This window comes from Rhinolophus sinicus, chromosome 18, assembly GCF_057876585.1.
Source record: "Rhinolophus sinicus isolate RSI-liver-muscle chromosome 18, RSI-T2T, whole genome shotgun sequence".
In the NCBI taxonomy this organism is placed as follows: Eukaryota; Metazoa; Chordata; class Mammalia; order Chiroptera; family Rhinolophidae; genus Rhinolophus; species Rhinolophus sinicus.
The window spans coordinates 115,307,155-115,319,572 of NC_142518.1; the positions used below are offsets into that span (position 1 = coordinate 115,307,155).

General features: G+C 45.3%; 1 protein-coding gene across 6 annotated transcripts in view; it reads left to right on the forward strand.

Annotated features, from left to right (window-relative positions):
- DLG3 (discs large MAGUK scaffold protein 3) overlaps positions 1-12,418 on the forward strand; it is a 51,269-nt gene that overhangs the window by 8,463 nt on the left and 30,388 nt on the right. For 5 of the 6 annotated variants that reach the window (XM_074323228.2, XM_019747989.3, XM_019747990.3 and 2 more), the window contains one exon: positions 338-440. In XM_074323228.2, coding sequence (XP_074179329.1) covers positions 338-440 — 103 coding nt within the window. Of the gene's footprint in view, positions 1-337; positions 441-1,143; positions 1,375-12,418 lie in introns of those variants that run through there. The other variant, XM_019747992.3, reaches the window with a different exon arrangement.

Genomic DNA, 12,418 nt, shown 5'->3' on the forward strand with positions numbered 1-12,418 from the left:
TTCTTGAGGTGGGGGAAGGGCTAAAAGCTGGAGAGAACTTCTACTTTCTTTATAGATGTCCTCAGTGAGGGCCAGGGACCAAAATGAGACTTTTCCTTGAGGAGGAAATGAATGTCTCTTGGATCTTAACTCTGGTTGGCATTTGACCCCATAAAGATAATTGTTACACTACAGATGTCACATCCTTTAGGTCTCGTCTTAGGGGCAAGGATGGGACATGGAGAAAGGCATCCCCGTAGGCTTACAGATGGGCTACCCATGTCCATCTCCTAACTGCTACGACAGAGGACCCCATTTCTGGCTTTTGGGGTGGCTCATGGCTCCTGTTTTTAAACAGGTGAATGGCGTCAACCTGAGGAATGCAACACATGAGCAGGCTGCAGCTGCTCTGAAACGGGCTGGCCAGTCCGTCACCATCGTGGCCCAGTACAGACCCGAAGGTAGGAGAAGGGGGTGGGACACGATGATTAGGGGAGTTTAGGCTTACACCAAGTGTTGGCGTTTTGCCATCACAGGTATCAAGGCCACTTGACCAGGTGCCTTCTACCCCAGTGCAGCAACCTCTTGCTCTATTTCCTCCTGGGCAGGAGCTAAGCATCTCCGGCTGTGCTCAGAGCCGATCAGGCCTGCACTGCAGCAGAAGGCCAGTAGTGGGCAGCAGCCTGCGGGGGTTGGAGGGGGGAAGCGCCGAGTCTGGAGCGGCTGGAAAAAGGGGAGGGGGAGGAAGCGGGCGGAGGGCTCAGAGGCGAAGACAAGGAACTGTGTGCCCTGGAACAGGAGGAGGGTACCTGGAGTAGAAGGACCTCAGGGAGAAGAGATCCAACCTCCTAAGAGATCTTGGGCCAAAGCTCTATGACCCCCCCCCTTTTTCTCCCCACATCTGGGTGACCATGAAAGACCCATAAACGCGCTGCAAAGGTGATGCCAAGCCCTCTGGGTAGGGAAACGGGAGTGGACCCCCCTCCCCCTACGGGGGGCCTTCTTTGTGTTCTCTGGGAGCAGTCGCCGGGCTGGGCCGAGTGGGCGGGGCCGGTTATGCAAATGACGACGTTTGATTGGCTGGGGCCAGCCGAGGCCCAGGTGCCGAGGTGAGCCGCGGGCCGGCGCGCCCCAGCCAGCCGGCCGGCGGGGTGGCCATTGGCGGGCCGAGCGCGGCCTCCAGCCGCACGCCCCGCCCCCTGACCCAGGCGGCGGGCGCCCCTCCTTCCCCCCTCGCGCGCCTCGAGCGTCTCCTCCTCCTCCCTGCCTTCCCCATCCCCCTCCTCCCTCCTCCCGCGCGCCCCGCTTTGTGTCCGTGGTCTCCCGCGCGGGACGGAGGGGCGGCGGGAGCGGGCGCTTTCTCAGCAAGAGACCTGGACTCGGAACCGGCGCCAGGTGAGGTGGGGCGGACTGGGATCAGGCCCCCCGCAGTCCGCCCGAGCCTCTCTACGGTTCTGTTCTCAGACTCTCTCTTTCTCAACACTGCGCCCCCCACTCTGCGCTCTCCCTCGAGGCCCTTGGCCGCGGGTCCCAAGCCCCCGGGGACGCAGCTCGGGAGCCTTTCCTGGGGGTCCCCCCCGGACCTGGGGAGCGCCCCCTCAACCTCCACTGGGCCCTCCTGCCTTCGGCACCTCTTTGCCATCACCTCTCCCTACCCACCAGCTCTGCCCTCTTCTCTCCCCAGGGTTCCGGCTCTCCCCAGCAGCTCCCTAATCCCTAACCTCTGAGGAATTTTCTACAGCGCCCCTCCCCCACACTTATGACTCCACCAAACCTGGCTGCCTCGGGGAACACCGGAGATGGGCTTGGCGTTCTCAGGCCCCCCACCCCCGCTTTTGTTTGCACCGACTTATGTCGCCCCCCCTCCTCTTTGTTAGCCAGGCCTTTGTCCCTGAGGGCTGCAGCGCCGGGGCTCTTGGACACCTAGGTCCCGTGGGCGGGTTACTAAAGGGGAGAAAGGGACCTCTCCCGGGCAGGTGCGTGATGAGGAAGCGAGAGGCTGGGAGTCCTGTCGCAAGGCCGTAAGGGATCGAAAGCTCCTACCTTTGTCCTTTCCACCCTCCCCCCACTCTGGTTCAGTGCCTCAAGCCAAGAGCCTGAAGGGAAAGAAGAGAGGGGCCTGCCACCTTCTGCACCGGGCTGTTTTGATCGGGACAGAAGTGTAGGGAGGTAACTACCAGGAGAGCTTGTTGGGCTGAGGTAATGGGAAAGAGGGATGCAAATGGACACTTTGAGTCATTTCTCCATGTTTGGTGTTCATCTTAAAGACAAGAAACACACCTTAGGGTTATTGTTTTTATGATTTCTGTGTGTGGTTTTCTTCTCAGTGTAGAGCTAACCATCTGATTTTTATTAGCAACCAGTGTTTATCCATTTCATGTCCATAACTTTTACAATGTAGGTTCTGCAGAGAAAATGGTTTCTCTTGCATATTTGTGTGTATGTGTGTAGGAGAAATTGATGTCTTTCTTTCGGTTTTGCTCTCTGATGTTGGGCACGTGGAAATAATACTGTGAATTTGGTGGTAGGAAACTGGTGACTACATCTTTCTGAGTTTCGTTGGGGGCATGTAACTGGTAAAGGGATTCACTGCTGTCTGGGTGCCTTTCTGAGAGTTTCTAATGTATGTCTTATGCTAGGTCTCTCTACCACTTGCTAAACAAAGCTTTGCTTCTTAGGATTTAGTTGAACCACTGCTGATAAGGCTCTGCTACCCCAGTCTTCTTTCTTTGGTTTGGTAAATGCAACAGGGCCCCAACATGCAAAAAGGTGTTGTTTTTTTTCCATTCGAAAATGGACCCTTGGAGACAGATCAAGAGGGACAATCAAGCATTCTGTGTTGGGCACTGAATTTTCTTTGATAAAGTGATAGTTTTTAAAAATAATAACTCCATGTCAATCATTTTATAAACAAATTAAATACTGTCCTTTGGGAGAGTACATGAAGTGGACATTTACAAAGTGAATGATCCAAATATGTGTCTTTTGGCTAAAATGGCAGAGACTGCGTGTTGTTGGCCAAGTAAGTGTTCATCATTTGCATTTTTTCCACATAGAATGTGGGAGCTGGGAAGGACCCTGTAGTCCAACCCCTCACTGCAAACTGGGACAGTGACCCGGAGAGCAAGGACATGACTGGCCTCAGCTCATGAAGGGAAAGTTGCTGAGGGTCAGCGGTCACTTTCATCCTGAGGTCCACCAGTCAGGACCAACTGTACTTGGGAATACATGAGCCACCTAAGACCGAGTTAGAGGAGGAGGAGCAGCAGGAAAGGAACTGCGGAAATGACAGAAGACAGACTAGGGAAAGAAAGGTGTGTGTGCAGGGGAAGACGAGAGCGATCTCCATGCTGGCCACCAAGACACCATTGCCAAAGCAGGCAGCCTTTAGCTAAGCACCCTTCAGCGGGAGGGCTTTAAAAGGTAGCTTTGACTGCTTAGAACAATCAGAGCAACAGCAGCTCCTCTCCCCTTTTTTACAGCTTAATTGACGTGTAATTCACGTAGCATACAATTCACCCATTTAGGTGTACAGCTCGCTGGCTTTTAGCGTATTCAGAGTTGTGCATCCATCGTCACAGTCAATTTTAGAACATTTCCATTACCCCTGTCCTTTTACCACACAGACAGGGTGCAGGCACTGGAGGGTGATAGGTGGAGGACGGTTGCTTCCCAGGGTCTCTCCCCTGGGCACTTTGGGGCTGTGTGGCAGCTTGGTGGGAATGCTGTAGCCTTGAGTTTCTCACATAGGTCTGGTTTGCTTAACGTGGGTTTAACCCAATAATGAAGGTAGGAACGGTGTCTGTCTATTTGAACTAGGTAGTGTGCCTAGCGTGGGTGCTTTGCAGGTATTCTTATGATGAAGCTTTGGAAAATATTAAAATAGAAGTACTAAATGATAAAGGTATCTTAGTGAGAGATGCTGTTTAATACTTTCACTCCTGATTGCTCCAAACTGTTGTGGACACAGCAATCCTACCTATTAGCTAAAAATAGCATGGTGTTCTTGGGCATGTATAATCCTGCTTAACATTCAAATTGAAAATTTAAACAACTGGCTTTTGGTGAAGGCGCTTTTCCAATTTATTCTAAAATGAAAAAGATTTTTCTGTGACTTGTGGAATTGCTCCACCAAGGGAAGGATAGGCTTCACGTTACAACATTTTGATTTAGAAACTATCTCCTACGTTCCCCCCCCCTCCCACTTTGTGGCAGCCTCTGCTTCTAAACTGAGCTATGAGCTAGTGTTTTTCTGGAAAGCCCTTGCGTTTATAAAGTAGAACCTGGACCCTAGATCGGGAGGTGAGCCAGAAATTGGTCACTAAGGGTAGCTAAGCTGGGAACTGATCCTCTGTGACCAGTCTTCTCAACCGGAGTGTAAATCCAGGCAGACTGGGAGTATAGGGAATAAGAGAGTGAGCGTTTCACCATAGAGAGAGAGAGAGAGAGAGAGAGAGAGAGAGAGAGAGAGAGAACAGGTGGAAGTTTATCAAGGCCAGGAATCAAAGTCCTGAACTGCCTGTTGCCATCCTAAAAGAAGGCTAATGTACAGAAGGAAGAAAACGGATTCCTATTAACAGAGTTTCCATACTGAACAACTGGAAGGCAACTCGTGTTGTATTCATCCTTTTGTATCCAGTCCCCAGTATCCCCAGTATCCAGTCCAGGGCATGGTGCGGACTTCGTTGAGTTGAATTATTGATTATCTCTGTGTTCCAGATGACTTTGTAAGCATTAATCTCCAGCATTAATATCCCTGTGGGAGAGGCAGTATTATCCCCATTTTACAGGTGAGGAAAATGAAGGTCAGAGAGGTTGAGTGACTTGCTCAAGGTCACACAGTGAGGCGCAGAATCAAAATTTGTAGTCAGATTTCCTGAGAACTTAAACAGCAGAGAGGTTGTGAGCCCCCTCTGTCCACCCAGTTATGTGTGGGCACAGCAAAAGCTACTGCTCTAACTGAGATTCTGCTGGTGCCAGAAACTGTTAGTAAAGAGTAAAACCTACTCCCAAATGTCAGCTTTTTAGGCTTGCTGGCCACAAACTCCTGCACCAAAGGAGGAAGCAAGCTGGGGGTAGAGAGGCAGCTGGAGGGAGAGAGACCCCCCTCCTGCAAAAGGAGAGTGGACTTAGGAAAACTCCCTCAGAGTTATACTGTGGGGGAACCCCAGGAGGAGCCGCAAACAATGGGAGTTGGTTTGCTAGACTTAGGTAGTAGCAAAGGTGTGTGCAGGCTTAAGAATATTCATGCAGTAAGTAGGCGTTTCTCATTTCTTCAAGGGAAGTGCAGTTGTATTTGTCATTCATTTCTATGACCTTACAATTCGCTCATTAAGGGTGCGATTCAGGGCTGTTTAGAATGTTCAGAGTTGTGCACCCATCACTGTCAGTCAATATTAGAACATTTTCACCATCCCAGAAAGAAACTATGAAGCCTTTAGCTGCCACCCCCCACCCCCTCAGCATCACGTGACCGCTAATCTACTTCCTGTCTCTGGATTTGCCTCTTCTGAACATCTTGTATAATATATGGTCTTTGTGACTGGCGACTTTCACTTAACATAGTGTCAGGTTCATCTGTGTGTAGCGTGTATCAGTACTTCATTCTTTTTTTTAATTCTATATCTATATATTTTTAAAACTTATTGGGGTGACAATTGTTAGTAAAATTACATAGATTTCAGGTGTACAATTCTGTATTACATCATCTATAAATCCCATTGTGTGTCACCAGAGTCAGTTCTCCTTCCATCACCATATATTTGATCCCATTTACCCTCATCTACCACCCACCACCCCCCTCCCCCTTACCCTCTGGTAACCACTAAACTATTGTCTGTGTCTATGAGTTTTTGTTTCTCATTTGTTTGTCTTGTTCTTTTGTTGTTTTTGGTTTATATAGCACATATCAGTGAAATCACATAGTTCTCTACTTTTTCTGTCTGACTTCTTTCGCTCAGCATCATACTCTCAAGATCCATCCATGTTGTCACAAATGTTCCTATATCATCTTTCCTTACCGCCGAATAGTATTCCAAGTACTCCATCCTTTTTATGGCTGAATCATATTCTGTTATATGCATACACCACATTTTGTCTATCCATTCATCAGCTGATGGGTGTTTGGGTGGTTTCCACTTTGGGGCTATTCTCAATAGTGCTGCTTCGAACATGGGTATGTAAGTGCCTGCGTGGACTTTGCTTTCATTCTTCTTGGGTATATGTACCTACTGGGTCATGGCGACTCTGTATTGAACCTTTTGAGGACTGGCCAGCCTGTTCTCCACAGTGCCGCAGAAATCCACATTCCCACCAGCAGTGTGAGGGTTCCGGTTTCTCCACATCCTCGCCAGCCCCGCTTAATACCAGTCTTTTTGAGTCTAGCCGTCCTGGTGGGTGTGAGGTGATCTGTCCTTGTGTTTTCACCTGCAGTTGCCTGATGATCAGTGATGCTGAACATCTTCTCACGTGCTTGTTTGTCATTCACTTTTGCTTTGTTAGGTCCCATGATTCGATTCCCACGGTTTCCATTCTGACTTGAGAGCAGAGTAGGCCACTGTGTTATTACTCAGGTGATTAGAGGGGACCAAGAGGATAAGGGAATAAGTTTCACTCTTATCACCGTGTGCTGGAGGGGTTTAAGGATTGGGAGTAGATAACTTCAGCTAGGAATGCTGACCTGATAAAAATGGCAGGGCTCACCTTTTTTTTTTTCAACAGCTTATTCACATACCTTATAATTCACTCATGTTAAGTGTACAATTCAGTGGTTTTTACAGTGTTCAGAGTGGTGCAGCTGTCCCCACAATGAGTTTTAGAACAGTTTTCTCACCCTAAAAAGAAGCCCTGTCCCGTTGGTGGTCACTCCCCGTTCCCCCCAACTCCTCCCCTCCCTTAGCACCAGGCAACCGCTAATCTACTTTCTGTTTCTATAAAGTTACCTTTTCTGCCTGGTTCGTATAAATGGAATCATACGCTGTGTGGTCTTTTATGTGTGGCCTCTTTCCTTTAGTGTGATATTCTTAACGTCCATCCATGTGGTAGCGTGTGTCAGCACTTCATTCCTGTTCAAGGCTGAATCGTATTCCGTCCTACGGGTAGAGCACATTTTGTGTATCCACTCTTCAGTCCGCAGACTTTTGGGTTGTTTCCACCGTTTTTTGACTATTGTGAGTACTGCTGCTGTGGACATCCACTGGCACGATTTGCTCTGCTCCTGTTTGCAGTTCTTTGGGGTATATGTACCTAGGAGTGGAATTGCTGTGGTATCTTAACATTTTTTTTTTAGGAACTGCCAGACTTTCCCCCAAAGCGGCTACACCCTTTTTAGGCCCACCCTGTTTTTCAAACTTAGAAGAGAAAAAAATGTTAGCCTTCTTTCCAGTTTCGCCTCCTGGGGCCGAACTTCACATACATGCATGCCCCCGGCTTTTCTGTCTTCCATGTAAGCCCAAGGACATGGTAGCTCGAGTTGGCAAAGCGTTCTGAACCTACCTGGACAGGTGCTTTCTTGTCCTTGGTGCATGGTTCGAGGCAAAATCCTAGGAGCTCTGGTGTCTGTAAAACTTTGGCTCTTCTGACGGTGTAGAGTGATTAGAATAACATATGGCAAAGAGAAAGAATTCGTTATTTTGTGGTTATAGCTTTTTAGGATTTCTTTTTAATATAATGTGTTGCTTGTTGAAATCTTGACCCTGAGTTTACACTGTTGCTTTGTTTAAAGATTTAGACTTCTATTCCACAACAGAGTGATGGTTTTATTGTTTTTAAGTAGAGAAATAAGAGAAGTAGAATAATTTGGGCTTATTGTCACAGAAATTTCAAAAATACTGTTTTTGTTCCCTTTCCTCTTAAGAAAAGTGTGTGTGTGTGTGTGTGTGTGTGTGTGTGTGTGTGTCCGTCCGTGTGTGTCCGTCCATCCGTATGTGTCCGTCCCCCTTATGGCAGTTGTCTTGTTCTGACTACCTTTAAGTGGGTGAATGATCTTATATTAGTATCTCTTTGGGTCTTAATTTTCTGATCTATTAAATGAGGGGACTGTGCAAAATGATCTGTCCTCTAACTCAAATTCTGTGTTAGATAAGTGGAAGTGAGTTGTGAATTTATAGAGTTTTTGTTGTTCGATTCTTTGTAAATTCCAGGGGAGCTTTACAGAGGCTCACCTCACGCCGCCATTTTTCCAGACCGTGAGTTGTGAATTTAGTTTACAGGTTTCTATTTGTACCTAGACTCTTATTGAATCACACAGTCTTCAGCTAATAACAGTCTTCCTTTAATAAGTGTCTTGTCTTCCCCTCTTCTTTCCTGTGATAGCGCTTTCATCCTCTTGAAGTGGACCTTTGTTTACTTTTCCCTGAATTTAGATATCTTAAAAAAGCAAAGGCCCTAGAGATTTGGGGATTTTTCCACTTGATGAAATTGAGTGACAAAAAATTTGAACAGACCCATAGAAGAAGATTCACATATTTTGTATAAATATGTACATTATGGACCTGGATCCATGTCCTTGAAATTTTCAAAAAGGATAAAGAGATTTTGCAAATCGGGGGTTAAGTTCCAGACTAGATGATCAAGAGTTTTTTCGAAACGCTTGGAAAAAGAAGTGGTGAGCACAGGCAGCAGTATTGATTCACCAAGGTCGGCTAAGTCATGTCAGACTGGCCAGGTTGCCTTGATGGACAGGGTTACTGGACTGGTAGGTCAGGAAAATATGGTAGATGTGGTATATGCAGATTTCAGCTTCTTTGGGCCAGTCTAAGAGAAGATGGCCAGGTAACAATATGTTTCAGTGGATTTGTCTGTAACTGGTTGAATCCTCGATCCCAGGGGAACATGGTGAATGAGCCAGGAGCAATGTGGAGGGGAGCTTCTAGTACATGTGTGGCCTGGCTTTGTCCTTGGGCCTGTCCTGTTCATTTTGCCTCCCCACCTCACTCACGTTATATTTATTTTTCCCTGGATATAAAAGTATTACATTTAGATTTGTAGAAAATTGGAAAATACAGAAAAATACAAAGAAAAAGATTTCGATCACCTGTAATCACTTCCAGAAATAACCACTGTGTAAAAGTTTAGAGGGAAATACCATTCCATCACATGTGTGCCATAATTCATGTAACTGTTCCCTTATTAGTGGGCATTTAGGTATTTCCAGTTTTTTTATCTTATAAATAACACTTTGATGGCTATCCTTATATGAGGCTTTTTTTTTTCTTTTTTCTTTTTTTAATCAGTGATTGTTCCTCAGAATGAATTCCTTGGAGTGGAATTATTGGGCCAAAGAGGATGAACCTGTTTTTAAGACTTTTGATATATTTTGCTAAATTGGTCTCCACCTTCACCAACAGTATAAGAGATCCTTGCTAACATGGAGTATTATTTTTTTAAATCTCTGCAAATTCGATAGGTAAAAAAATGGTATTATTTAGTTGGTATTTCTTTGGTTAATAATCGAATTGAACATTTGTGTGTGTGTATGTATTTCCCTCATTGGTCTTTTTGTGTGTGTGTGTGAATTGCCTGTTCATGCCTTTCCCTATGTCCCTGTTGAGATATGTTCATAAGTTCTTACTGATGGGTAAAAGCTTTAATATAGTTAGAATATTAATTCTTTGTCATACACATTGTAAAGATTTTTCCCAGTTTGTAGTTTGCTTTTTTGCTTTATTTTATTTTGACATATAGATGTTGTATGTTTTTATGTAGTTAAATCTATCAGTGTCTTCTTTTGCATATTTTGCCTCTGCCCTTAGGTTTGGAAGGGCCTTCCCTGCCCTGAGAGCAAATAAATACCCACCTTTGTTTTATTCTAGTTATTTAATGTTTTTGTTTTTGCATTTAAAACCTTAACCTGCTTGAAGCTTATTTATGATACAACGTAGGATACTACCGTATTTTTGCTCCAAATGTTGAATGAATTGCCTCAGTACCACTTATTAAATAAGCCATCGTTTCCCTACCTTTATCACACACACACATATACCCATGCGCACGTGCATACACGATTTGGATTTTGGGTTTCTTTTTCTGTTCTGTAATATTTTATTCTGGGATTATCAGTGACTGAAAAATGACCATAGATGTTTTGACAAATAATGAGTCTTTCTCTAGGTCCCATCTTCTGGGTTCCTTTCACAGCAACTACCCCAAAGAGATTCAGTTGATACCCCAATAAAGACTGTCAGAGAATTGGTGATCCTGTTGGAGTGATTGCTGTAAAGAACATTCAAATTGAGACTTTCAGTCAATGTGGTAGAACCTAGAAATTAGTTCCATTAACTCGAGTTCGCAAGCTTAGTCTTCAGATGTTGTGTTTCATTCACTATATTGCAGCATCTCTGGTAAGTGGAACAGGTCGTTGTGAACAAGAGTACCCACTACTACCTTGAGAGCAGGGAAAGGTACAATTGTGACTTCATTCTCCTGTTTTCTGGGGGAGGTGTTTTGTCTTGGAGTGGTTCTTATATACTTTGGCTTATGGGTTACAGGAGCTAAAGGCTTTGTGAAGCCTGCACGTGACTATGCTGTATGAAGTTTCTTTGAAATAGAGAAAAGGCCCTATTTGAAGCTTTGATTGGTCTGCTAGCTGATCTGGAATGGGTGAGAAGGACCAATGGCAAGTCCTGTGGCTAACTTTTTCTTAGCTTGTTGTGAGATCAAAGCATTTTTCATTCTACTCAGACCAGGTGGCTGAATGTTCTGAAACTTTTCTACGCTCTGGTACTTTCCCCAGTAGTTCTTCGTGCATCCTCGCTAAGCTCTTGGGGGACAGAACATCCAGTCAATTGGGGTAAACTGGACTCTTATGATGCGCAGATGTTGCATGTCGTGTTTTCTGTTTCATTCCCAGGATCACGGTGCTCTGTGTGTGTGTGTGTGGCTGAGGGAGCACATTGTGACAGTGCAGGGACCAGAACAGTGATACTGAGGTTTCTGTCCTGGGTTAGTCAGTTCCAAGGCCGTTGTGTGCTAAAAATTTGCCACTCGTCTGCCCTCTCATGTGGACTTAAGAAAACATTTCTTTTCGCAATTTATGCCCATTGATTTGGTGTTTTTTCACCCCACAACTTAGGATTATTTGCAGGTGTGAAGATTTCCCTCTTCCAGATCATATTAAACACTTAAATTAGACTAGTCCTAGGTTTGATTCCTTATGGCCCTCATTGATTTGGCCATAAAATCATAATTATGTCAAAATTCGAAGGGACTTGAGGAATTGTCCAGTTTTAGAGGTGTCAGATTCTTTAAATAGTGGGCCCTGTAATTAGAAACTCACCCAGGTAATAGGCTTCAGATTCTTTTTATAGAGACAAGTCTGTGATTCCTAGAAATGTGCTGTTTGAGGGTTCATGTACATATGTCCACACCGGTGTGGCAGGGGCCTTCTCTTCTCCGTGGATTTTGGACTTTTAGCTCCGTCCATTACTTTTGAAAATGTGAGCTACACATCCTGAGGGTTTGCACTGCAAAGGTTTTAAACACAATTCATACTCATCAAAATCCGTGGCTCTCTCATGAGGTTGTCACTTCATTTCCACCAGAGTCCCGTGCATTTTCACAATGGGTGATTACTCTGAGCTCAGGGCAGGTCAGCAATGGCAAATGAGGGCTGTATGACTTTGAGATTGGAACACCTGCACTTCCGGAAGAACAAATGAGCCTTTGGGCAGCTATTGACTTCTTTTGAGTTCATAGCCAAGCAAGACACGTGCTATTATTCAGGCCTGTCTTTCCGACTCAGTATTTGTGTGGGCACTCAAGGTCAGGAAATTACATTTCTCTTTTTTACTTTATGTTTATTTGTGTCTTCCCATTGTTCCTACCTGTCACAGTCTGTGTCTGAAGTCTGTCATTCAGTTGTCTCCCCAGCTTCGTTGTCATTTCTGAATTTGATAGGCATGGCTTTTATTTTATTTTGTAGTGTTTCCCTTTTGTATCTTGATTCAAATCATTGGTAATCTACACTCCACACAGAATAAGTCCCCTTTGTTGCTGCCATTTGTTTCCTGTCTCCACACCGTATTCCTCCCCATAGTCAAATAGAACCAAAGAAAGTTTCTAGCGGCTGGGAAATGGAGTCCCTTGTCAGCTTTTCCAAATTAATGACAAATGTCGCTTTTTATTCTGAGGAGACAATTTTTCTGTCATGAGGAAGGTAGATGGATTTGAGAGCCAAGTCTTAGAGGGAAGATGCCCAGTTCTTAGTAGTGAACAGTGTCGTTTCAGGCCCTTTAGACGCTTTATGAGGCTATTAAGTAGATCCTGAAACCGGTGACATGGCAGTGTTTTGCAGAAGTGGTTTGTGGTTTTTTTTGTCGGTCAGTTTTTAGCATTTTTGGGGTGGGTAGAGGGAGAAAGTTTTGTGTTCTTTTTTCTTACGTTGTTTCCTGAGGAGCCAGAAGTTGAGAATTACAGTGCCCAGGTTTGTCCTGCCGGATCT